Below are 26,466 nucleotides of genomic sequence, written 5' to 3'. Positions count from 1 at the left end.
TTGAGTGAAGTTAATGGCTGCTTGGTTGGGGTTCGAGGAGTGTGCAGGGGGGTTTTGAAGAAGCGATGAGGAGATCTGGTCGATGGTGATTTTGTTCCAGTTTCTTCGCAGAGTAGGTTGAGGATGGTTGTGGGTTGTGGTCTTTTTGTAGACAAAGTGAACGCAGCTGTGGTCCGTCCAATGGAGAACTGTGGTGTGGCTGAAGGAGATATGTTTGCTGGAGGTGAAGATAGGGTCGAGTGTGTGACCTGCTTGGTGAGTGGGGGTATTGACAAGTTGTTTGAGTCCGAGGTTGGCGAGATTGTCCAGAACGGTGGTGGCGTTGCTGTCGTTGCTCTTTTCCAGGTGGAAATTGAGGTCTCCCAATAGAATGTATTCCTCGGAGGGGAGGGCGTGTGGGGTGATAAAGTCAGCGATGTCTTCACTGAATTGTGCACGGGGTCCTGGTGGCCTGTAGAGGAGTGTGCCTCTGAGTGTAGTCTTGGGGTCGGTGTGGATCTGGAAGTGAAGGTGTTCGGCTCTAGCGAGGTTGACGTCTGAGCTGGTTGAGATGCGGATGGAATTCTTATGGACGATGGCGATACCTCCACCTGTTTGGTAGGTGCGGTCTTTTCGGATGATCTTGTAGCCTTCCGGGATGGCAATGGTGATGTCTGGGGCTGAGGAGGCGTTCATCCATGTTTCTGTTAGGAAGGCGACGTCCGGAGAGATGATGTCTAGTAGATTCCAAAGGTCGATGGCGTGTTTGTGGACCGAGCGGGTGTTGAGCAGGATGCATTTTAGGTGGTTGGTGTCAGGTCTCTGTTTGGTGTTAGTGGATGAGGATTTGGCTTTGGTGCCGTCATACTTGCAGGAGTTACATGTGAAGGGTCCATGGGTTTGTCCAGGAGCGGCTTGGGCGCAGTTGGGGTGTCGGCCGGGGTTTAGGGCTAAGAGGGTGGAGGCATCGTATGTAATGCGGGTGGGGTGGGGTGTACGGGTGCCAGGGGGTCTGGCGCTTGGCGCGGTCGAGGCGCGGACGGGCGTAGACGGGCTTACCTTTGGCGCACCTATGGAAAGTGGAGGGGGAGGGGCGAGGGCGGAGCAGCTGGGAGGCGGGAGGCGGGGTGGATATCCGGGGAGGGAAGGCTTCACAACAACAACAAGAGACTAAACAAGATGGCAGTCGGCCAAATCCAATGCAGAGATTGGGGCACAAAGTATAAATGACACGCACAAACTGACCAACAGATTCGGGCACAGACAGTCAAAAATGAAAGGCAAGGCAAAGCAGACAGAGCTCAGCATTACAGCACGTTATGGAGGCTAGCGCTGTGTGATTATGCTAATTGGTGCAAGTGGCATAAGCGCTACGCTGCGAGACAAACTGTGCAACTATTGAGGAGTTGGAGCGCTATGGGAATGAATAGTTAAATATTCAAATCGGGCGCTTTGGGAGTAAGTGGTTGAGATCCGGTGCAGCTCAGATCTAATCGAGGCAGGGAATGATAATTAATTAAAATCGGCCGCTATGCAATTCAAAAGTTGCGATCGGGCGCTGTGGGAGTTGATAATGCAATCGAGTGCAGCTCAGGGCAGGTTACAATACCGCACTAAGGTCGGGGCGGCAGCTTCAGGTGGAGCGACCGCGTCTGACGAGTCAGGACGGTCACAGAGGTCTCATGGAGAGATCGAGCCTGAAGAACTGCGGGAGGGCGGAGCAGCTGGGAGGCGGGAGGCGGGGTGGATATCCGGGGAGGGAAGGCTTCACAACAACAACAAGAGACTAAACAAGATGGCAGTCGGCCAAATCCAATGCAGAGATGGGGGCACGAAGTATAAATGACACGCACAAACTGACCAACAGATTCGGGCACAGACAGTCAAAAATGAAAGGCAAGGCAAAGCAGACAGAGCTCAGCATTACAGCACGTTATGGAGGCTAGCGCTGTGTGATTATGCTAATTGGTGCAAGTGGCATAAGCGCTACGCTGCGAGACAAACTGTGCAACTATTGAGGAGTTGGAGCGCTATGGGAATGAATAGTTAAATATTCAAATCGGGCGCTTTGGGAGTAAGTGGTTGAGATCCGGTGCAGCTCAGATCTAATCGAGGCAGGGAATGATAATTAATTAAAATCGGCCGCTATGCAATTCAAAAGTTGCGATCGGGCGCTGTGGGAGTTGATAATGCAATCGAGTGCAGCTCAGGGCAGGTTACAATACCGCACTAAGGTCGGGGCGGCAGCTTCAGGTGGAGCGACCGCGTCTGACGAGTCAGGACGGTCACAGAGGTCTCATGGAGAGATCGAGCCTGAAGAACTGCGGGAGGGCGGAGCAGCTGGGAGGCGGGAGGCGGGGTGGATATCCGGGGAGGGAAGGCTTCACAACAACAACAAGAGACTAAACAAGATGGCAGTCGGCCAAATCCAATGCAGAGATGGGGGCACGAAGTATAAATGACACGCACAAACTGACCAACAGATTCGGGCACAGACAGTCAAAAATGAAAGGCAAGGCAAAGCAGACAGAGCTCAGCATTACAGCACGTTATGGAGGCTAGCGCTGTGTGATTATGCTAATTGGTGCAAGTGGCATAAGCGCTACGCTGCGAGACAAACTGTGCAACTATTGAGGAGTTGGAGCGCTATGGGAATGAATAGTTAAATATTCAAATCGGGCGCTATGGGAGTAAGTGGTTGAGATCCGGTGCAGCTCAGATCTAATCGAGGCAGGGAATGATAATTAATTAAAATCGGCCGCTATGCAATTCAAAAGTTGCGATCGGGCGCTGTGGGAGTTGATAATGCAATCGAGTGCAGCTCAGGGCAGGTTACAATACCGCACTAAGGTCGGGGCGGCAGCTTCAGGTGTAGCGACCGCGTCTGACGAGTCAGGACGGTCACAGAGGTCTCATGGAGAGATCGAGCCTGAAGAACTGCGGGAGGCCGGAGCAGCTGGGAGGCGGGAGGCGGGAGGCGGGGTGGATATCCGGGGAGGGAAGGCTTCACAACAACAACAAGAGACTAAACAAGATGGCAGTCGGCCAAATCCAATGCAGAGATGGGGGCAAAAAGTATAAATGACACGCACAAACTGACCAACAGATTCGGGCACAGACAGTCAAAAATGAAAGGCAAGGCAAAGCAGACAGAGCTCAGCGTTACAGCACGTTATGGAGGCTAGCGCTGTGTGATTATGCTAATTGGTGCAAGTGGCATAAGCGCTACGCTGCGAGACAAACTGTGCAACTATTGAGGAGTTGGAGCGCTATGGGAATGAATAGTTCAATATTCAAATCGGGCGCTATGGGAGTAAGTGGTTGAGATCCGGTGCAGCTCAGATCTAATCAAGGCAGGGAATGATAATTAATTAAAATCGGCCGCTATGCAATTCAAAAGTTGCGATCGGGCGCTGTGGGAGTTGATAATGCAATCGAGTGCAGCTCAGGGCAGGTTACAATACCGCACTAAGGTCGGGGCGGCAGCTTCAGGTGGAGCGACCGCGTCTGACGAGTCAGGACGGTCACAGAGGTCTCATGGAGAGATCGAGCCTGAAGAACTGTGGGAGGGCGGAGCTGCTGGGAGGTGGGAGGCGGGGTGGATATCCGGGGAGGGAAGGCTTCACAACAACAACAAGAGACTAAACAAGATGGCAGTCGGCCAAATCCAATGCAGAGATGGGGGCACAAAGTATAAATGACACGCACAAACTGACCAACAGATTCGGGCACAGACAGTCAAAAATGAAAGGCAAGGCAAAGCAGACAGAGCTCAGCATTACAGCACGTTATGGAGGCTAGCGCGGTGTGATTATGCTAATTGTTGCAAGTGGCATAAGCGCTACGCTGCGAGACAAACTGCAACTATTGAGGAGTTGGAGCGCTATGGGAATGAATAGTTAAATATTCAAATCTGGCGCTATGGGAGTAAGTGGTTGAGATCCGGTGCAGCTCAGATCTAATCGAGGCAGGGAATGATAATTAATTAAAATCGGCCGCTATGCAATTCAAAAGTTGCGATCGGGCGCTGTGGGAGTTGATAATGCAATCGAGTGCAGCTCAGGGCAGGTTACAATACCGCACTAAGGTCGGGGCGGCAGCTTCAGGTGTAGCAACCGCGTCTGACGAGTCAGGACGGTCACAGAGGTCTCATGGAGAGATCGAGCCTAAAGAACTGCGGGAGGGGGGAGCAGCTGGGAGGCGGGAGGCGGGGTGGATATCCGGGGAAGGAAGGCTTCACAACAACAACAAGAGACTAAACAAGATGGCAGTCGGCCAAATCCAATGCAGAGATGGGGGCACAAAGTATAAATGACACGCACAAACTGACCAACAGATTCGGGCACAGACAGTCAAAAATGAAAGGCAAGGCAAAGCAGACAGAGCTCAGCGTTACAGCACGTTATGGAGGCTAGCGCTGTGTGATTATGCTAATTGGTGCAAGTGGCATAAGCGCTACTCTGCGAGACAAACTGTGCAACTATTGAGGAGATGGAGCGCTATGGGAATGAATAGTTCAATATTCAAATCGGGCGCTATGGGAGTAAGTGGTTGAGATCCGGTGCAGCTCAGATCTAATCAAGGCAGGGAATGATAATTAATTAAAATCGGCCGCTATGCAATTCAAAAGTTGCGATCGGGCGCTGTGGGAGTTGATAATGCAATCGAGTGCAGCTCAGGGCAGGTTACAATACCGCACTAAGGTCGGGCGGCAGATTCAGGTGGAGCGACCGCGTCTGACGAGTCAGGTGCGAATGAAAGGGCTACAAGAGAGTATGGATGGCTGGGACCAGGAGGAGTCCAGATAGAGGGATAGGGGGAAGAGGTAGATTAGGTGGGTTATACGAATGTGAATAATGTCTTATGGGCCAAGGCGACACAGGGGTAGGATCTAAGATGACGTGAAATATGCACCCAGGTCGTCAAGTAGGTGGGGGGGGTCGGAGTGTTGGGAAGGCAGAGGGGTCTTAGGTAAGATGATAAACTTAGGTAAGAAGATAATAAACACAGGGTGGAGAAAAGGAGGAGCATGGCCGAGAAAAGAGAGGAGGGAGATGCGTAGTGTAGGTGGCCGAATGAGGAGAACGTTTGGGAAGTCAGAATAGATCGGAAGGGGGACGGTAGTCAGCTAAGGGTTAAGGTATCCAGAGGCTAGAGCAATGAGGGGAGGTCAGGCTAAGATGGCCGACTCCTACGTATAAAAATACTTAAGCAGGTAGGTAGGCCTGTGTTGGTTTCCATTGATGAGGAAAAGTTAGTGTAGCCCTACTTTGCTGTTCATTCTATTGTAGTGAAGGCTAAGGGGGGGTGAAGTCCTATTTTCCTGTTCATGAACCAAGACAAGGTCTATGGTCCTATTTCAGTTGTGATGGAGTTCACAGGAAGTGAGTGTTGTGAAGGAGAGTGAGCTGAGGGAAGGTGAGGGAAATCCCCTGCACTACGAGCCACCGTCCATTTTAGGGAAGTGAGAAAAACACTAGTCTTAGTGGAGAAGTAGTCTGGAGGTGGAGATGTGGAGGAGGGTCAGAAACGACCAGAAATAAGCAGAGTAATGAAAGCAGGAATATTTAAAGTCAAAATAATTAAAGTCAAGTGTACGTATTTACAAATTCCTCGATCCTGAGGAAATGGCTGAGGCTGTTTCTGGAGCAGGCTCAATCGTTTCAGTTGTAGCGTCAGGGCCCCTTGAGGCGTGAGGGGCAATGTTTTCGTGTGTTCGAGGGGGCCGATTCATAATGCTTTCCTTATTCTCCCTATTCCTTTGGGGTTGGACATCCGGCTGCAACAAAACAAATTTTCCGCGTTATTAAGCGAGTCTCCACAGGGGGTGGGGTCGCCCCAACGATCACTTGTGCCGGGTCAGTCTGTGTTGTCTCCCATCTGCGAGGCTCCCGCACGGCGGCTCCGTTGTTGTTGTGCCGCCAGGGTGTGTAGGATTCAGCCCTGTAGCCGGCAGACAGGCAAACGCATCGCGGGGAGGATCAGGATGGTCACTCTCAACCCGCGCAAATGCTTTAATGGTGGTGCAGGGAGAATTCAACCCTCTCAGCGTCCGTGTTGTCTCCCTTCTGCGGGGCTCCCACACGGTGGCCCCGTTGTTGTTGGGAGGGGAAGCCGAACTCTACGTGGCAACAGGACGCCACGTTCTCCGGGTGCCCCCGGGGTGTGAAGGATTCAGCCCCAACGATCCCTTGTGCCGGGTTGGTCCGTGTTGTCTCCCATCTGCGAGGCTGCCGCACGGCGGCTCCATTGTTGTCCTTGTGCCGCCGGGGTGTTGAAGGATTCAGCCCCGTAGCGGGCAGACAGGCAAACACATCGCAGGGAGGAGCAGGGTGATCACTCCCAACCCGTTCTAGTGCCTCACCGGTGGCACAGGGAGAGTTCGCCCCCTCAGCGCGAGCGGTGTGCCTACTTGTCAGCCTGGGGGCATAGTTGACGTTGTGAACGCGCCACCACCTCAAACTAGCAGATGCCCCAGCCCCGGGCACCCAATGTCAGGTCTCTAAGGCTCTGTGGGCAGGCCGTGACCGTGACACAGGGGCCGAGCCGCCCCGCTCTGGAGACCGTCATCACAGCAATCAAGCCCCGCTACTCTCCAGGGGTCGCCATCTTGATGGTCAGCAGCAGCCACTGCTCTCCACTGTCCCGCTGCAACGGCCCGAAGGACGCCAGGGACCGCAATGTGTATCCACAGGCAGCAGCCCTCTGGCGGGAGATCATGTAGTCTTCCTGTATCGACTATGAAGAGTCTCCCCTGTAGCGGCCAAAGCGACGTCCAGTCCGGGGTCCACGGGCAGGTAAGCATTGGAAGTGGCTTGTAGTTCAATAATTTGAGTGATATGAGAGTTAGTTGATTCCAGATGATGCTGTAACAAAACCAGTTACTCTTAATGGGTTGGTTGCAGTCAATGGTTGCCGCTGACAGGGATATTTCCAGATAGGGGATCCCAAGCGGATGGAGCTCAATCGGAGAGCTCCCACTCGTCTGCCATCTTGTCACTTGTATGTTGCTTCATGTTTGTCTATCCTGTTGTGAAAAGTTTGATTGTTGCATTAGCCGTGGGTGATCCAAGGCCCAATAACTCAGTTGCATATTCCTTCACTAGTGCTCTGAGAAAGTGAGAATACCACCTTTACATATGTTGTGTCGTTCTGACACGTGAAGATGAATTACATTCTGACATGGTCGTATGCTCTAAAAGAAGATGTTTCTATTTTTCAGGTGACAGAGTTGCAATTGAACCGGGCGTCCCACGTGAGACCGATGAGTTCTGTAAAACTGGACGATACAACTTGTCACCAACCATCTTCTTCTGTGCCACACCTCCTGATGATGGGAACTTGTGCAGATTTTACACTCACAATGCAAACTTCTGCTACAAGTATGTTACATTTAGTCCAAACATATAATGATGTTCTGTTTGTTGTGCAATTATCTCACTTTTGCAAGAAGTGTAACATTATAGCAGTGAAGAAGGACATGCTTTCTTCCTGTGTATAGAAATAAAATACAGTCCACTGGCTCCTTTAGGTCTTGGAAAGCCAACAGGAGTGAAATTAGGGAAGGTCACTTAGCATGGCAATGCATCAAGTCATGCCGGCTTGCTACCGCTTCTGCCTTGAAGAGCGTCCTTAGATATTAGAGTGCTGAGCAGACCATTGCCTGCTGGCCATTACCAGAGACAGTTTCAGGACCCAGAGAAGGTAGTCATCATACAAAGACCTCCTCAAAGTTCTGTCCTGTCTGTGGCTGCTAGGGTATTATAATGGCCACTGCATCATACTCTTATATCAGGTGTTGCTGCTGCAAGAAATGGTTTCTTTTTCTGGATCTCGCTCACCTTGCCAATATTCCTTGCTCTATTAGTACCAATATTTTCCATATTTGCAAATCACACCATCATCTGCACAGACCAGAGGGCATTGGAGGATCTATAGCAAAGCCCCTCAGTATCTCCAATGCAACATACTCAGCTATGTGTCCGCACTTTATGTAAATGCCTTATTTAAGGTCTCTATGTGTTGCCGCTATTTATCAGTCAGTAGGACTTTTTTATGAGGCGGGTAAGTACTGTAAGAACCTCCCAAAGAGTACTGAAAGAGCCTGACAAGCTGATAGCAAGTGGCAGCCCTGTTTTTGTAAACTTCATTACGCATCACAGGTCTCTTATAAGAAAAAATTCTTAAGTATAGAGTGAGCTTAATTTTCCAGCCCTGCCAAACAACCACCTTAAGTGGGCAGTGAATTGTTTCAGCAAGACTTAACTCAATGTGTTCTTGTACATGTGCAGTGCATCGTTGTAAAGTGCATATTAAAAAAACCTTAGCAGAAAACTAGCAACGTTTGTGATCCATAGGATATATAGACCCACTTCATGCTAAAACATGAAATAAAAAATCCAAACGTTCTTCTTTGCCTTAATTCTCATCCAGGCGTTCTTCAGAATAAAATCACAGGAAAACTACACTATAAGTGGCCCTTTTCACTACTGTTGCATACTTTGGAGGCAGAACATCACTATACACATTTTTCTCTGTTTAGGCATATGCTTGTGAACTGGTTTTTGGAAGATGTGTGGACCTGTCTACCCTAGGTTTGGTAGACGCATGTTTTATTTTAGTAATCCTGAATCAACCCATTATATTATTTAGTGATTGCTTGGTGATTATTTAATTCTCTGCACCAATGGTATTATCTGTAATGCACATTTATGATTCCTAACATGGTGTACTGTGTCTTTTCTCTTAGTAAATTAGTTAATTAATTGGCATTAAAGTGGTTAATGAAGGGCAGAACTTGCTATGATGAGCTCTGTTCAGAAGTTGGGAAGAGAATTGGCATAATATTAGAACATGGGAATGCTAGTAGCTCTCTAAAAGACGATGGCAGTGGCTCAGGGATAATAATGGGTGGTATAGGGATTCTGTTCCAACATTCCAATATTTGTATTTCTGTTTCTCCCTTTTAAATTTAGATTATTCCGCCCTCAGTGGGTGGAATGTTCTAATAGCCTTATAGCCTTTCTGCTTTGGGCTATACTGGTTGATAAAAGCCCTCTACCTCGTTATAGGCCCTCGCCTGCAGTTTGTGCCTATAACTCAACGTTTAACTAAACAGATTACCAATTGTATGTGCGTCTCCACTCACTGAGCCTTTCCAAGACCCCGAGAACTCTGTACCCCAAGGCAATAACCTTTTTAATGTGGAAGGGAGTGTAGACCCTTCCCCGCCTTTGAGCCATTTCATGGCCCGGGAACCCTATTTTTCATTTTTAGAGGGGGGCATGGACCCCACAGCAGCAGTGCCCCTTGGACCCCATTTCACAAGTCAATGCGGTGCAACTGGTGAGGGAAAACTCCTAAGCTCTCAGTTATGCACACAAGGCTGTCTATGCAAATAACACAAAATCCTGTGCACACACTTAAAAGTAGTTATAACACAAAAAGTAATCGTTGTTGGTAAATGATGACAAAGTATACTTTCTTCAAGTGTAGGTTTAATGTTGTGTTGCTTCACAGGCCAGCCAACACGTGTTTCGTCTTCGGGTGTCTAATGAACATAAAATTACTTGTGTCACAATGTGTTACATAAAATCTTACATGTTATTTTGTCTTACAAAGATGGGACATGGTGAGTACAATAGTGGTTCTTATTCATCATTCAAGATGGAGGGAAACCTTCACGTGGACATTGGTTTATAGGACCATGTATAGTAGAAGACAGTGTTTTATCAAAGCATAACAGTTACCATGTTGTTCTGTGGTGACAGTGCAGTGCGCTGGTAAACCATATAAATCATGCTTACATTCAGTCAGGACCTAAGTGCAGGGTTTAAAAATATACGCCGGTAAAAGTGCAACATTTGAGAGTGAACCTCTATGGTGTGAGTCCGAATTGAGTATAGGTGGGTGTTGTTAGGTGTCTATGTTAGCCTTGTTAGGTCAGGTGGTGGTGATTGGGTTAGTGAGAGAGCACTAATCTCTGCTCCTCAACTATTCGTGATATCATGTTGTACGCCTACCTCAGATTGCACGTGATAATTTGAAGTAGAATAATTGCACGAAACCAGCGATGTCTTGTAAGTAATACTTGTACTTTATTCAGTCTGGAATGTAGCTGAGTGAAGACACTACTAAGAACCTCATAAGGTTCTAGAACAGTACAAGAAAAAGACACAAAGGAAGGGTTACAAAAAACAGGAGATTAAACATTTACAACATAATTCTTAGGACCTGGAATATACAAAACGACACCGGGGTAAGTCGATGCCCATCACAGAGGCATAACAAGACAAGCAGAGTAAGTGTAGATTATCACAGAGTCATGCCACCAGCATGTATGACATATCATCCCATAATCTTTGTAAGTAGAGACCTGTAATATCGCACACTACCCTCCATATCTGGGTCTCTTACCTTTAGCGAGTATGCCAAGTAGCTTCTTGTCCCAGACCATGTTCAAACTGGGAAGTCAATGAAACATAACCTGGAAGTGATTTTAAGGCCGCAAGCAGTTAAAAAAAAACAAAAAACAACTAGAGCGCCAGATTAATTTCTGAAGCACTCGTGCAATTACGTACGAAGTGACGTTTTAGGCATGCATTGTATGTTTTGGCACTACCTGCCTGAAGTATACAGTATTATAAAAAGATCGATGGGGCTACAACATGGTTAATATCAAATAACACATTTAAATGTACTCTTACACAATTTTACGGAAGCAAGATAATTCATAGTATCTAGATGATTCAACAAATTATATAGTGAACAGTATTTCGGGAGTGAAGTGAACACCATAATCAAAGGAACAGAAATTACGGACACACTTTTCCTTAACATATTAGTGTCAGAAATTAGAGCTCACATAGCAAAAGTAGTGTCTCACATGTTCATGTTATGGCACATATTTATGCTCGTAGTTAATAGAGATTGAGCGGCACGAATACAGAGAGCAGGGTGAAGTCAATAGAAAATTAATGATTATTGTAATCTTTCTCATGTCAACCACGTTGGATTTCATTCTTACAGTTCTGAATCACTATGACCAAAAATTTGATATAATAAACCTCATGAGATTAAACATACAGTTCATAGAAAAAGAGCATTGTGAGTAAAATACATTGGGTCATACAGTAAATTTGACACCTCTTAGCAAGAACTAATTTGAATGCTCCTAGTCTCCCAGAAAATAGTGCACCTCCCGGTCGCTGTTGAAACCATGTTCATAGGAATTCAAACGCATGATCCAAAGGGCCTCAGAGCGTCCTAGCCGTAACCCCCTGTTCCATCCCCTTGGGCTGGGAAAAGTGATGTCAATTCTATAGAAATGAAAACTTTTGTGTAAGCCTTGCAATGGACATTCCCACATGTGTGATGCCATAGTATTAGGGTCCTGTTGTTTGAGGGCTCTGACATGTTCACCTATTCTTTCTCTGAGGGTCCTTATTCTGCTGCCAACATATTTACCACCACAAGTGCATTCTAGTACATATAACCACAAATTTCGTATTGCAGTTTATGTTGTGTCTGATGTCATAGGTTCTATCTGGACCAGTGAAGGTTGTCTTTAGGGCAAAGGCACACCTACAAATTCCACATGGGCCACATTTGTAAAAGCCCAGGGCACGAAATCTCAACCATGAGTCCTTAGTTTGTATTCTTGGGTATCTTGGACTAAATCTGGTTCTGAGTGTTTTGCCCCTTCTGTAGGTGATCTGTGGATTTAAACTGATGTGTTGTGCTAGCGCTGTGTCATTTGTGAGCAGTTTCCAATGTTTATTTAAACTCCTCGACCATGCCCCGCTAAAATCATTGAAGTCCATAATCAGTCTTACTGTGCTTACATCTGTTTTGCTGATTTTGTCTCGAATTGTTTCTTCCCGACATGTGTGTCTAATTCTGGATTCAGCTTTATTGAGTTTCAGATGTGTGTAACCTCGATGTATAAATCTAGCTTTCATGGGTGAGAGGCAACTTTCAAATTCATGGTCACTACTACAATTTCTTCTAGCTCTGGTAAACTCACCAAAAGGAATTGCATGGATTTGGTGCATGGGATGTGCGCTGTGAGCACGATGAATGAAGTTACATGCAGTGTCTTTACGAAATAAGCAGGTCTGTAAGGCATTTTGGCTCATAAAGATTTTGATATCTAAGAAGGTTGATACTCCTGTTACTCTTATGGTATATGAAGCCTATATCATATGTGTTCTTGTTCAAATAGGAGCAGAAGTCATCAAGTTGTGATCCTGTCCATCTTAGAAGGCAGTGGTCGATGTAACAACCCCAAAATATAATTGAATTGATGAACTGATTGCACTTTGGACCCCAAATCCAGTCTTCTTCCAAATGGCCCATAAAGAGATCAGCAAAACTGGGTGAAAATTTGGAACCCATGGCTACGCCTCTTTTCTGTTTATACCAATCCTTCTCGAAAAGGAATACGTTGTTGTCAAGAATCTAGTTTATCGTACCCAACAGCATGTTAGTATGTTGCCACTGCGATGCACATCTTTTATTCAGAAAATGTGAGATGGCTTTTATACCGAAGTCTGGTTTGATGCTGGTATAAAGTGAAACCACATCTAGGATCACGAGGGTCATGCTATATTCCCACGTGAAATCAGCCAATATGCTCAATATGTGCTGAGTGTCTCTTATATATGATGGAAGATTCCGGACCAAAGGTCCAAGAAAGAGATCCACATATTCTGCCAAGCGTTCAGTATGACCCCCTATTCTTGAGACAATGGGTCTCCCAGTTGGGAAAGTTAAGTGCTTGTGAACTTTGGGGAGTGTGTATATACATGGATAGTGAGGTCGATAAACTCTCATGTAGGTGTGTTCATCATCATTGATCAGCCCCGCATCGCGCCATTCCATTACATTTTTGTTTCTTTCCAAGGTTAAGGGGCCAATAGGATTGTATGTGAGATGTTCATAGCAAGCTACATCTTGGAGTTGTGTTAATATCTCATTATTTTTTGTCCACCCTGTTCATTACTACCACGTTGCCCCCTTTGTCAGCCTCTCTGATGATTACATCATTATCTCTAGATAACTTCTTGAGAGCTTTCCTTTCACCTGGAAGGAGATTGCCAATATGTCTTGTTTTGTTTCTCATCCTCTTAATGTGAAATGTATCCATATCCTCTAAAAGCAGTTTATGGAACATATCTATGGTGTTCCCACTAGATAGGGTAGGTGTCCATTTGGATTTAGTTTTCAAACCGCTATCAATGGTGTAGTCAGTATGTACATCTAGCTCCAGTAACAATGTGTCCGTGCGGAGTGGTGTGTCTTCACTGTCAGTCAGTGATAAGAGTAGATGAGTATCGTGTACATCATGGATAGTCAACACATCAGATAGTAAGTCGGTTGGAATATTCATATTTATTTTATTTGGTGCTCGATTGGTACTGAAAAACATTTTTAATTTCATGTTTCTTACAAATTTAAAGAGGTAAATTTGGTGTTACATATATCCCCCTCATCTTTAGGATTATAGCTCATACCCCTTTCAAGAAGAGACCATATCTTGGTTGAGTGTCATGGATGATAGATGGATGACTTCCACCCCTTTGTCGGAACGATTTGTTAATTCTTGTTGTCTTCTGATCTTAGTTTCTTCTTGTAATCCTCCTTTCCCTGATCTCTTTCCTCTGTGGGTCTTGTGTCTGGATTTACTCTTCTGGGCTATGCCCTGTTTCCCTTCCATATTCTTTGTACCTCGTGTAAAAAAAAAGAAGATTGAACCTGCCTGATGTCAGCAGAGGTACTAGCATTATCAGCCTCGCTGTCACTGGTAAGGGGAGCATTTAAAGAGGTTGAGGTGGATGAAACAGATATTTACCTCCTGTCTGTTAGTCTTCCCAGTCTTATTTCATGTCTGGAACCACTGATCATATTTCTTCACAAAAGTGAAGATTTTCCCCTCTTTGTAGTCGTACGCATCCCGCTTAAGTTTTCTTGCCTTCCACTCCTTAATGTCATTTTCATGTCTGACTAAAATCTCATTGAGTATGGCATAATTCTTCTCTGTGGTATCATTTAGGTCTCAATCCCTATGTGTTGGCTGGCCTGTGAAGCAACACAACATTAAACCTACACTTGAAGAAAGAATACTTTGTCATCATGCCTCTGACTCTGTCCTGATGATAAGACTGTGTAAATCAACCTTGGGTTGGAAAAGTCAAATCTATTATTTCCTTGTATTGTCTACATATGTATCTGATTCAGGCAACTGAAAGAGCAGTAGAAAGCAGTCAGGGCCCACATTTGTAAAAACAATATGTCCTGCAATTGTTTTATGGGCCTTTGAAATTATTGAGACATTAATTGTTTATTAGATGTGACCCATTGTGTCTTTTCATGTCTGTTTCCACGTTTAATTCACATTATCACTGCACCATCACACTTTTCGCTGTCCAACTGTTTGCCACACCCTGTTGTTTTGTGACCTTGTATGTTTAATACAAGGTCACAAAACAACAGGGTGTGGCTTCCAGGGTGTATGTAGTTTTAATAGAATTTATTTGAATACCATTACTTTTAGTAAAACTTTATTTCTGCCAAAAGGGCGTTAAAGTACATAATAAAAGCAAAATACACAAACTTAGCAGCTGTCGTAAATCAGAGGGTGTCACAATGATTGAATATCACAAGTTGCAGGTATAAAAATACATTAAGAGTCATAATATCCGGATAAAGCGAATAGTGGCATAGGATTGTATATCAGCACAGACCTCAATTAGATGAAAACATAATACAACAAAATACCCACTAGGCATAAAAATACAGTTACTTTCCTGATGTGTCTGAGATGTTACATAGGGAAAATGGAACAAATAAAAGCATTGCTGTGAATTAACACACGTAAGGACCAAAGCATCGGGGAAAGATGGATTGCATGTTTAAGTAAAAAAGGGGGAGGACAAAAATCTCACTTAAGGGTCCGCTATATGCTCCTACAATTATAGTGATTGAATCTAGATAGTTGAACAACGCTTGGAAAGTAACCAATAAACACATTTAACTGCTATAAAGACAAACTGGGAAGTAATGTCATCTGGCCACTAGAAATAAAAGGCCCTGCAACCATGGCATACGCCAGGCTATCCCACTTTGAAGGCAGCAGAAGGGTAAAGATGACTAACCTCAGCAAGGCAATATGGTTAGGGCATCTAAGAACTGCAAAGATAACAATGCCATATATAGGTGGTAGTAGGATATAAAGAGAACCTACATTACTCGTCTATCAATTAGAGATCAGATCAAATTCATAAAACTAAAACACATAGTCTGTCAGTGTTTCTATCAATAGGTATATAGGATAAGGAGTACATGAATCAAATGAAATTCGAAAATGTAATATGTGTTCAAGGAATCACTGGGGCGGAATCTGGAATTTATGGACCAAGCTGCAAGTATGTATGTACCAATGGTGAATGCTATGATCCTCGAGGGATCAGTTCTAAATATCCTACGAGCCATCAGGAAGCTATCAATACCCAAAATGAGGCACAAGAGACGGATCCATTTGTGGCTAGGGCGTGAATAGAATGGGCAAAAGAACAATGAAGTGATCAGTATCCTCAAGTTTCTGCCCACACAACTTGCATTCCGACATCAGAAGAGAGTCTTGAGACCATTTGGCTGTAAAGGCCCTTAACAGCACAATGCCAAAGAGAAATTTGATGTATAGGTTTTTTGCCAAAGGAGGGGTGAGCTCATCAATGTAAGTTTCAAATTTAGGGGCAGGTTTACAAGACAAGAGTTGGAGAGATAAGGGATCCGTGTTAGTTGATTGATGCCACGGGACCACTAAGAAATTCTGATAGGCTTTCTTTAGATGGTCTGAGAATTCATTCGGAGTGATACCTTCAGGGGAGCTGTAGACCTAGTTTTGTAGATCATTCCTTGACGTGGACGAACCAATTGATCCTGTTATCTAGATCTAGACTCTTAATTTCAAGAATGTCCCTTCTAGACCGATCCAGTTCAGGGATGGGCCAAAGTCTGATCCAATGAAGAAGTGGTCTTGTCTGTAACGGTATGAGCAGCATCTAGGGTAATTGGTAAAGTATGAGCAGACTGGGGGAGTTTAAGCAAGGACTTGAGAAACGTAAGCTCCTTGGATTTTAGCAAGTTTGAGTTTGTATGTCCCTGTAACTCAGCTCCATAAAGTGCAACCGTTTGGGTTTTGGCTCTATAGACAACCAGTGCTGGGGAGGTAGCCTGCAGGTGTGAAGTTTTGAACAATTTTTAAAATACCAGCTGAGGTAATACCATTAAATTGGATATATTATTGATTTGTCTACTATAACTATTTAGCATTCTGTAAAATACTGTATACGTCATATTATATTAATTTAGCTATACCCTGGACGATTACATTTCCTGCCCTCCTCTTTTTTACTAGAAGGAGCCACTATGTGTTTTTATATAAACTGGTACCAAGGTCTTCAATGTTATCAAGTCAGCCGCTGTATTGTAAAACATGAAGAATATATCCTGGACCACATGCACAAATGAATAAGTGGGTAGATGGAAATATTGAATTTATCTTGCTAGGACCAGAAACGCTTGGTTTTCACTGTGCCATTAATTTTTAGGTTTAATCAGTCACCAAATTCAAATCATCACAAAGATCTAAGAAGTAACAACATCAAGTTCAGTGATTATTCAGTGAGCACAAACAGCTGCAAATGGACTTGAGCCCAAAACCTAGCACCCTTTATACTGATTCTCCTTTGTTGCAGGCTCCCTGACAATGTCACTTTTGAAGAAGGAGCTCTCATTGAACCGCTCTCTGTTGGTATCCATGCTTGCCGAAGGGCTGGAGTTACTCTTGGAAGCAAGGTCTTCATCTGTGGAGCAGGTATGTCAGAAACTAAATGAAAAGCGTGCTCACTGCATTATTCAGTTCGTTCGGTCCAAAATTTTAATCTTGGAAAATTAATTTTACCATACTGCATATATCTGATTATATTCTGTTTTGGATTGTAAATAAATGTTCACTCTTTTACGTCCTTTGAAAAAGTAAAAGCCCCATTTCTAAAGCTACTTGTGGTCTTAGGCAAGCCTATATGAGTAAACGGCTTTATGTACGAGTGCAAATCCACGTTTTGAATTCAGAAAAGTTGGTTTTGAACCTGTAAACTATTTTACTTACGCACATTTTTCCGTGTGAAAAACGTAAGTTTGTAGGTGGGAAATGGGTATTCCTGAAAACCTTCAAGCTTGTGACTATTTACAGATCATTTTAGGACTCATTTTTATTATTAATGGAGATTCATCCCTATCAAGAGAAGGACATCCTGTCAACATTTTCTAGGGTGGATTGTGACGCTCCCCAAAATTGAAGGGGTGTAAGGGAATAGATTTCCCTTGGAAGAGAAAATAAATTAGCAAGTACATTTGCACTGCCACCTCTGATTTTCTTCATGCAAAAACATGCACATATGACTTTGAAATAGAAAAAAGAATTCACAGAATGTGTACATTTTTCTAGTACTATTTTTATTTTGGGCACTGGAGAAATAGGCTCCCGCCTTCTGGTGCACATGGCAATGGGCTGTCAGTTTACAGTTCCACATGACAGTAAAGACAATGACGAATCCTTTGCTGATTAAGTAACACATGCATCTGAGATGTTGTATGTATGATTCAGTAATGCTAAGCTTTTATTGTTAGGGTAAGTACTATAAGGAAATACAATAAGGTGCAAGCTCAATTTGCACTGATGACAGTGTTTCCAAAATAGAAATATCTACTTGCTTTCAAATCTAAACCCCACAAAAAGAGTGCAACTATTTATTACTCCTAAGGGCAGTCCCCCAGGTTAGCTCAGTTCAGGCTAAGATCCAATCTTTGTTGAAAGACACTCCGCCACAGTGAAGGAATAAAATTACTTAATTCATTGATATTGGTGCAAAACGTTTTCCGCCTGACAAGTTTGGACCACCTCTGGCCTTTCACAAAGGGGATATAGAAGCCACAAATCAGTGGTTTAAAAAAGCACAGGTAATATAAATGCATATACACATACATATACCATAAATAAAATAATACCTCGCAAAAGGAAGACAATAACCAGTGGGACACAGTTTTACAGCATATATCTATAAAATATGTTGTTATAATCAATGTAAATGAACAAAAAAATACATAACAGCCTTGAATCCTGTGAAATGGCTCTATAATAACCCGAAACTGTTCTAGATAAATCTATAACTCCTATTTGATGGAGTGTTAAATTACATTGTCTGTTAAAACACAGATAAATTAAAATACAAAAAATCCTGCCTGGTGGCTGATACATTCCATGTTATATTTATCAAGCCTGAACTCAGTTACACCCTCCCTGGCTGGGAGAGGAGTCCTCTTCGTATACTACTTTAGTCCCTGATTTTAGACAATTATTCCAGTTGTTTCTTCAAAAATTGAATATTCCTTAATATAGATACTGGTATATCAAATTTAATTCAATTGAAAACATTAAACATTCCAAACTTAATTTACAGGTAAATGACGAGCACGAGCAAACATCATACGTGGTCACAGTTTTATGTGCCTTTAATTCATTCTCTCAGTGGATCAATTATCCTGATGCATTTTGGGTTGTGCCCTTCATCAGGGGTTTGTTTTGTCCTAAATGTGAAAAGAAATGGAGTTCATAAACCTAAGACAAATTGGTACATACATATGAGCTTAGTGAAGCCACAGTCTGTGAATAATTTATTTCATTTGTCCTGCAGTCAAGTTGACTATTGTACACAGTGAAGTCCCTATGTGAATCTATCTGTATACTCTTTACTATGTGGCTGTAAGAAATTAAAAAGCCACTAGTATGTGTGCTTGGTAGATCGAAGAAGGCAAACAAATGACCCCTGTGATAGTGCTGACTTGTGTGATTGTGATCAACTTGGAAATGTAATCGGCATAAAGCATCCTGCATAGTTTATAAGGCACCTGTTCATGCACATGCAATAAACGGGTATAGTGAAAACCATGCCTTGATACTCAAAAAGCTCATAGTGAGGTTAAAAATGCAGAATACCCCTTCATGCACTTACCATGATATGTGCTTGTGTGCACCGCGATACATCTCAGGTGACATCTATAATGGCCACCGTCTTGGCTGTCATTAAGTATGTGTGTTAGTGAGGTAAACATGGTAGAAGGACTGTAAATTTGATTACACTACAATAAGTGAAATGAACAATGCCATTAATAAATGGTACATGCCATTAAGAGAATTTATCATATGTTTGAAAACAGACAAGCTTGTGTATCTTCGTGTTGGTAAAACAAAATGTTGTGCTATAAAGTTATAAGACTGCAGTCAGAGTTTATCTTTCTTTGGGTGGGTAAATATGGTCATTCCCAACTGTTTAGTGAGTGGAGTAATTTCCGATATTGAAGAACTCACAACTTACATGTGTGTTTCTGAGCATAAGAAAAACTTGGCAGCGACCCATTGTACACAATCGATAATTGAATCCTTTGACATGATTCAAGCATCCTTGGCGGGGCTCGCATTGTGTGAAGGAAGTCTGAACTCTGGATTATAAAACTTTGTGGTGTAAAAGTATAAACTGTGTGTATACCCTTAAAGTGATCTGTACACCTCTAATCACACATAAAAAAAGGAAACAATTCAATGATATGCATTGATTAGATTTAATTCAACATATGAAAGGAAAAATAATAATGTAAATAAATAATGAAATGAAGATGAAACATCTCTAAGTAATTCAGTATCCACTTAAGGGGGAAACCATCTCTGTGCTTGTGTGTCTAGTATTGTGAACCTGGTGGACTAGTAGTACATGACAGTTTGCTTATAAATAACTATGATACTCTATGCAGTCATTGAGTACCTTAGGGATGAAGGTATAAAGCCCCTTAATCAAGTGTATCTCACTTTAAAGTAAGTTTTTCTTGTTGTCAACACCCTCCTTAATTTGAACAGACTCCAGTACAGTAAATCTCAATTGGCTGACGTTATATGCATGTTTGGGGATAATGTATTGCCACTGTAGACTTTGCGTTTGTAGTGCGGATATTGCTCTTATGTTCAATCAATCAAGTTTTGATTTCTCGTTCGGTTTTACCTATGTAGGCCAAACCACAGGTACACTTGAGGAGGTAATTTACATTCTTTGAATTACAGGTAGCCGTGGTCAGTAACTTCATTCTGGTTCCTATGTATGGGTGTGTGATTGTGCCTCCTTTTATAACGTTGTTGCAGTCATACAATCAAGAACTCCCTCACGACCTATAGTTCTTTCATCAAATTAGAACTAAATTCAGTGTGGGCTCAACAACAATGTAGTCATATCAACAAGACTAACAAAATAAAATTATGTCGTTTTTTTCTCCTTTTTTCTATAAAACTTGTTTTTTTATATATGTATACATAAAAGTCAACAGAATTCCTACATGGAACTCAAAAGTAAATATAGTACACTGTTGAGCAAATAGCCCCCGGATAAGAACAATTACACATACAAAAAAAAACAAAAAAACATCCAGACTCATACAGCATTCACAAGCAAACACATCTGGATAAAAGGGAGACAATAGATTGCAAGGTCTCCACGAGCAGGTGAGATGAATATGTTCAACAGGATCTGAACAATCTAGGTAGACACGCGTTTCGGTGGCATGCAAAAGGTAGTAAGGCCACCTTCCTCAGGACCTTTCCAGATACCAAAAGAATCACAAAACACCCAGGGGATACCTACAAAGTATAAATAGCATATGTTATGAGCCCATACAGAAGAACATTTGAATCGATTCACTTAAATGACTATCAATGAATACCAATGCTAGAAAACCACACTTTGTGACATTCACACAACAAAGGTATATATCTCCCCATACTTACTGTGGGAAGAATTGTAAAGAGGTGAGAAACGCAATTTATAAAAGAAGAGAAAAGGAACACAAAAGAAGAGGGGTGCATCAACCACCTATGACTGATAATATAGAGCCAGGAATGCTACAAACAAAAAGAATGAGAGAAGAAACCTCAGTGAAGTTCCTCTATATCAATCAATATGTGCTACTTCTCAAAGTGCGATACTTACAAGCTATATTGATATCAATGTAGTTTCAGTGGAGATGGCCACTATGCTGCTGTATTATGAAAATGGCAGACTGAAACTGACAGGTCAAAGCCATTCCTCGCGCTGAGTAACTAAAGCTACACTCCCCATGAAGACTAAGGGCTGATGCCGGCTAAAAATAAAAAGTAATACAAACTGAGCTGTGATCATACCTGCGAGATGGCTTACCGGGTCGATGTGGTGTAAGGAAGTGCATGCACCATTGATATACCAGATGAGTAGATGCCGGTGAACGCCAACGAATAACTGTAAATAGAGACTGCCTAGTCATGACATATGGCCAATTAGTCGTCACGTGAGGTATACTGAAACTGAAGTAAGACCAGAGTGCGAATCACGAGTACCATCTTAGGAGTGATCTGATACACTCCTATTTAATAGGAGTATTGAGATTAGACCGAGAAAAATATAATGTGCTAGAAAATAATGGCAATCATAATAATAATGTGGTGATACTGATTTATTTAATATGTGGCGTAAGGCAGGATTACCACCTCCGCAATGTGGAATTACAAACTAAACAAGACTGTCAGTATGTTTGGTAGCCTAACAATGAGGCTGTAAGATTATCATGAACCGTCCATATACCCAGCCTGGTAGATGACAATAACACTTTAACAAGAAGCTGTAACAAGAGACCTCCACGTCATTATGCGTAGATGTATAGATATCACGTGAACTACTAGAACTGACATGAGTCAGAAAGGCAAACCATGGTTGCCATCTTCAAGTGGGCTAAAAGACTCGTGTTTCAAGGTGATGATAAATTGAGACCAAGAAGGATATAATTTAACATAGGGTAAAAATAATGTAGTCATAATATAGTAATATATATATATAATATATTATATATATATATATAATTTATATATTACTAATATATATAATATCTCTAATAGATGCCAAAATGGGGGACTGCCACCACCACAATGTGGGATGACGAAACACATCTGTCACTATGTTTGATAACCAAACAATAGGACAAAAAAGGTTGCAGAGAAGGATGGTTATAACCTCGGCCTTAATCACTAATTTTACTACACATCAAAGGAGATCCAAATATATAGGGTTCCAATATGAAGAATCACAAATGTGGAAAAAAAGTGGGGTCCCACAAAGTGTATGGGGTATGAAGTATTGACCGATTAAAGTTTGTTAAAAACTAAATTACTAAGTGTTGGTGACAATACAAACAATCTCTTCATTAAGTCCTTCTGTTACACTGTTCAAGTTGAAAGTCCAGAATGCTTCCCTTCTTTTATGAGTAATTTCTTCAAGCAAGCCTGCATTACACTGCTCTTTCTCCAAAATACACCACCTCAGATCCTTTTCAGTGTGTTACTTATCTAAAAAAATTTGAACTACGGGGGCTGTTACCATGCGCCTTCAGATGGCAGATTTGTGCTTGCTGAATCTCGTACGGAATACACGCCTATCTCTCCAATGTATGCTAAACCACATGGGCACAATAGTATATATATGATGTCTTTTTTATGGTAGTTTCAGGGTAACCTCGTTGTGTAAAGTTGTTCACCATGAGATCCATCCACGTGTTGAACTTGGGGGTCAGAGATAATCCGTTTGACTCTTAATAGTTGTGAATACGGTTGATGAGACTTTAACGAACTCTGATGGAAACTATTGTAATGTTGAGGGTTGTTTCAGGAGATTTCAAATAAACATTGGTTCCTCTCATTAATTTAGAAAACTGATTTCTTGTCCCAATTCGTTGGAGTGGTATCTAGGAGCGAATGATATACCTTTTTGTAGCATGTTCATTTGTATTGTTGTTAATTGACTTTCCTTATTTTGCGTTCATTTATTTTTGTCATATAACGCTCCTCTGAGCATTGATGTCTGTTAATGTCTTGTCCTATTCTTCACTTTTCATTTATTGGATAACTTAGTTTTCAGTTGGTTTATTTAGCTGTTGAGTCCGTCCAGTAATTTGGATAAGTCTTACACTATGAATAAAATCAGGTCTAAAGAACATTTGTACAGGATAGCATACCATCTGTTGATGAATTTTGAATTGTTTCTTGTATGTTGTTGGTTTCAGTGGGGTTCTTAATCCAATTGGGATTTGCTGTACCCTATGGTATTTAATGAGTGTACTCGCATGTAACCTGTGGTTGCTGTTCCCTTTAGTTAAATATAAAATTTGCTTGATGTCACTCTGTACTGATCCAGTGCTTGAGCCTATGGACTCCACTTCGCCTATTAAAGAATACATTTGTTGAGCTTCATCTGGCGAGAAAGCAAAAGTACTGGCCCTATTGTCCGTTAAGTTTTTGAAATCTCTTCATAAGACATGGTTGTGAATTGGGGCTTTGTCCTTGATCAGATGAATGTGAAAACTATTGATTGGTAAATAAGGTAATCCCAAATTGTAAACGTAAGTGTGTGCACTGGAGTATCTCCTCCTGTTCCTGGGCGTATTTGTAACATGAACTCAGTTGTACCCTCCCTGGCGGGGAGAGATGTCCTCTTCATGCACTGCTCTGGGACAGTTATTCCATTTGTCTCTTCAAGAATTGAATGGTCCTTAATGCAAATGCTGTTGTATCAAATGTAATTCATTTGAAACAGTAAACATTCCAAACTTCATTCGCAGATATATGATGATCAAAGATCACATGTGGTCACAGTATTCTGTGCAAATCAATTCATTATCAGGTGTTTCATTATCTCGATGCATTTTGGGCTATGCCCTTCAACAGGGGTACTTTGTCTTAAACCTGAACAGAAATGTAGTACATAAATCTAAGACAAATTGGTTCATAGATATGTGCTTAGAGTATATAAGCATCCTGATCCTTGCTCCAAGATCCATGCAAGTGAGTTAAGTCGCAGTCCGTGAAGGAGTATTTCATGTGCCATGCCATCAAGTTTATTATTGTACACCGTGATGTCCCGATGTGAACCCGTCTTTATACACTTTACTGTGTGGCTCTAAGAAATTAAAAAGCTGCTAGTATGTGTGCTTGGTGGATCAAACAAGGCAAAAAATGACCCCAGTGACAATGGTGACTTGTATAATTGTGATCAACTCAAAACCTTAATCGTTGTAAGGCGTCACATATACGTTACAAGATGCCTGTTCGTGCACATGCAATAAAAGAGTATGGTTAAAACCACGCTGCAATACTCAAATGGCTCATAGTGAGGTTCAAAATGCAGAATACCCCTTCATGCACCTGCTACGATATATGTTGGTGTTCACCGCAATACATCTTTTGTGGCGTCTATAATGGCCCCTATCTTGGTTTTCATTAAGTACGTGTGTTAGGGAGGTAAACATGGCAGAAGGACTGATAATCCCGTTGGACTACATGAAATGGTTGGTTCCATTATTAAATGGTACATGCCATGAAGAGAATTCAGCATATGTTTGAAAACAGACAAGCTTGTGTATCTTCTCTGTTGGTGAAGCAAAATGTCTCCTTCAGCTCCGGATGGTGTTGGCGCCATGCCTCAGACGGCGGACTCTAAGGCTCAGCACAGGGGTCGTGCCGCGGATTAGTCTTTTGGATGCTCCCTCTTCTACAGATGCCGGCTGCATATTGGTGTTGTCCTCCCCGGAGACTGGCCGCTGCGTGGTCTCTTTTTCACCGGCGTCGTCAAAGTGCGGCTCCCCGTCATTTCTGAGGCAGAGGTGTTCGTCGGAGGAGCGACAGGTCCCCCATTCTTCGGTTCCTTCTGACTTCCAGGTCTGGCCTTTGCCTGTCCCGCTTGGCTTCGGGGACAGCCGCCTTCGTTTGCAGCCGTCGCCCACAGAGGAGCTGCTTACTCCACCGCGGGGTCCTACAGAGGTGGGTGCGGCCTTCGCTCACGCGGTGTTCACGGCTGTGGGCATTCCGATAGCTCACATTCCGGCGGACCATCTCTTGATGTGAGGGAGATTTTGCTTCCTTTTGAGGGTTTGTTCCTTTTTCCCTGACGGGGGCTTGGAGGCGTCCCGTCTTAGGGGATCTGGTGCCTCAACACCTTCTGCACCGGCACCTTCCGGCGCCAGTGGACCCGACGTGTCTTTCCCTCCACTCCTCTGCCGCCAGTCCACTTTTGCGAACTGCTTTTCTCTCACTGCCGCCACTGTTGACTCCGCCGTCCCGGGAGGCCCGCTCGCTGGACTCTTGGGGGTGCAACATGTTTGCCTCGATCAGCGCTGCCCTGCGGGCCCTTAACACCTTGTGTGTACTAGCTAAGGCCTCCTCTTGTTTTTGGAACTCGGCTGAGTCTCTGGGATCTGCAGCTTCTCAAGAGACTGCTCAGGTGGACTTACGGCATCATGCGTTGGATGACCGGGAGCTAGCGGCGTTTATTCTCCGCTCCGCTCTGGATATCTCGGAGGTGCTGGGCCGGGCCATGGCTTCCTCAGTCTCCCTCCGGCACCATGCTTGGCTTCGGAATGGCGTGTTCCCCAAAAATATTCGAGAGCGTCTCATTGATCTTCCGTTTGATGGTGGCCTGTTGTTTCATGCCCCGGCTGACTCCGCCATCCAAAGGTTCCTGGCAGGGCTCCGCCCTCCTCCTACTACGCCTTATCCTCCTCAGTGACTGCTGAGTTGAGCTGGTTCGGGTCCTTCTTGGGACGGTCACTCTTGCTGTAGTGTGTTTTTTGGCCATTGAGTCCTCCTTGCTGGGACTTTGGCATTGTTGGCTGCTGGATGGCCCTTTGTTCACTGTGTGTGTTTTTTGCTGGAACTGTTACACAGACTTGGCCCTGAGATTAGGCCTTCTGTTTTTTTCTTTTGGGCTGCTTGTCGAGCCTTTCACTGGAGTGTTTCCCTGTGTCTCTTTTGTTTTTTCCTCAGCTGCAGAAGTTCTTCCAAAGAGGGTTCCCATGTCTTGAGACTTAACGTACCCTATGTGAGGTAGTGGTAGTTGTTATAGCTTGCACTCTGCTGGGGAGTTCTGGTGGCCTTTGGTTGCCTGTTCTCCATGGCGTTTATATATGTTGCTTTGCTTCTTGAGGTCGTGTGCACGGCCCCTCGTGGTGGTGTGTCCGGCCATTTCCTCACCTCCCTGCTCCTGTCCTGTGGGCTGGGATGATTCTGTGCTCTCCTTTGTCAGGTGTCGCCCACCTGGTCTTCCTGGGGCCCTGGGCTGTTTTTTCTTGCTTCTGGCGGCTATGTCTGTTGGCGCCACTCTGGCTGGCCTTGTGCCTTCCATCTGGGGTGGACTCACCTTCTTTTCCCACGTTTCCTTGGGCCCTCAGGGCTCTCCCCTTGGCTTTGGATGGAAGCTTTGTTGCCTTGGATGGGTGTGGGGTACTACGGCCTCTCTGGCCTTGCCTCCTCCATCGTGAGTGTGAGGGCCTCCTCTTCTTTCTTCTTCCTCCATCCCTCTGGGG

At 43.6% G+C, this 26,466-nt stretch overlaps 1 protein-coding gene across 1 annotated transcript in view; it reads left to right on the top strand.

Moving 5' to 3' along the window:
• Positions 1-26,466, top strand: part of SORD (sorbitol dehydrogenase) — a 288,944-nt gene that overhangs the window by 39,740 nt on the left and 222,738 nt on the right. Inside the window, exons 4-5 of the mRNA XM_086959185.1 lie at positions 7,202-7,361; positions 16,740-16,858. Of these exons, the coding sequence (XP_086815311.1) occupies positions 7,202-7,361; positions 16,740-16,858 (279 nt within the window). The remainder of the gene's footprint in view (positions 1-7,201; positions 7,362-16,739; positions 16,859-26,466) is intronic.

The sequence above is a fragment of the Lissotriton vulgaris genome, chromosome 2_2 (assembly GCF_964263255.1).
Source record: "Lissotriton vulgaris chromosome 2_2, aLisVul1.2, whole genome shotgun sequence".
NCBI classification, from domain to species: domain Eukaryota; kingdom Metazoa; phylum Chordata; class Amphibia; order Caudata; family Salamandridae; genus Lissotriton; species Lissotriton vulgaris.
This window is presented reverse-complemented; position numbering and strand designations above follow the sequence as displayed.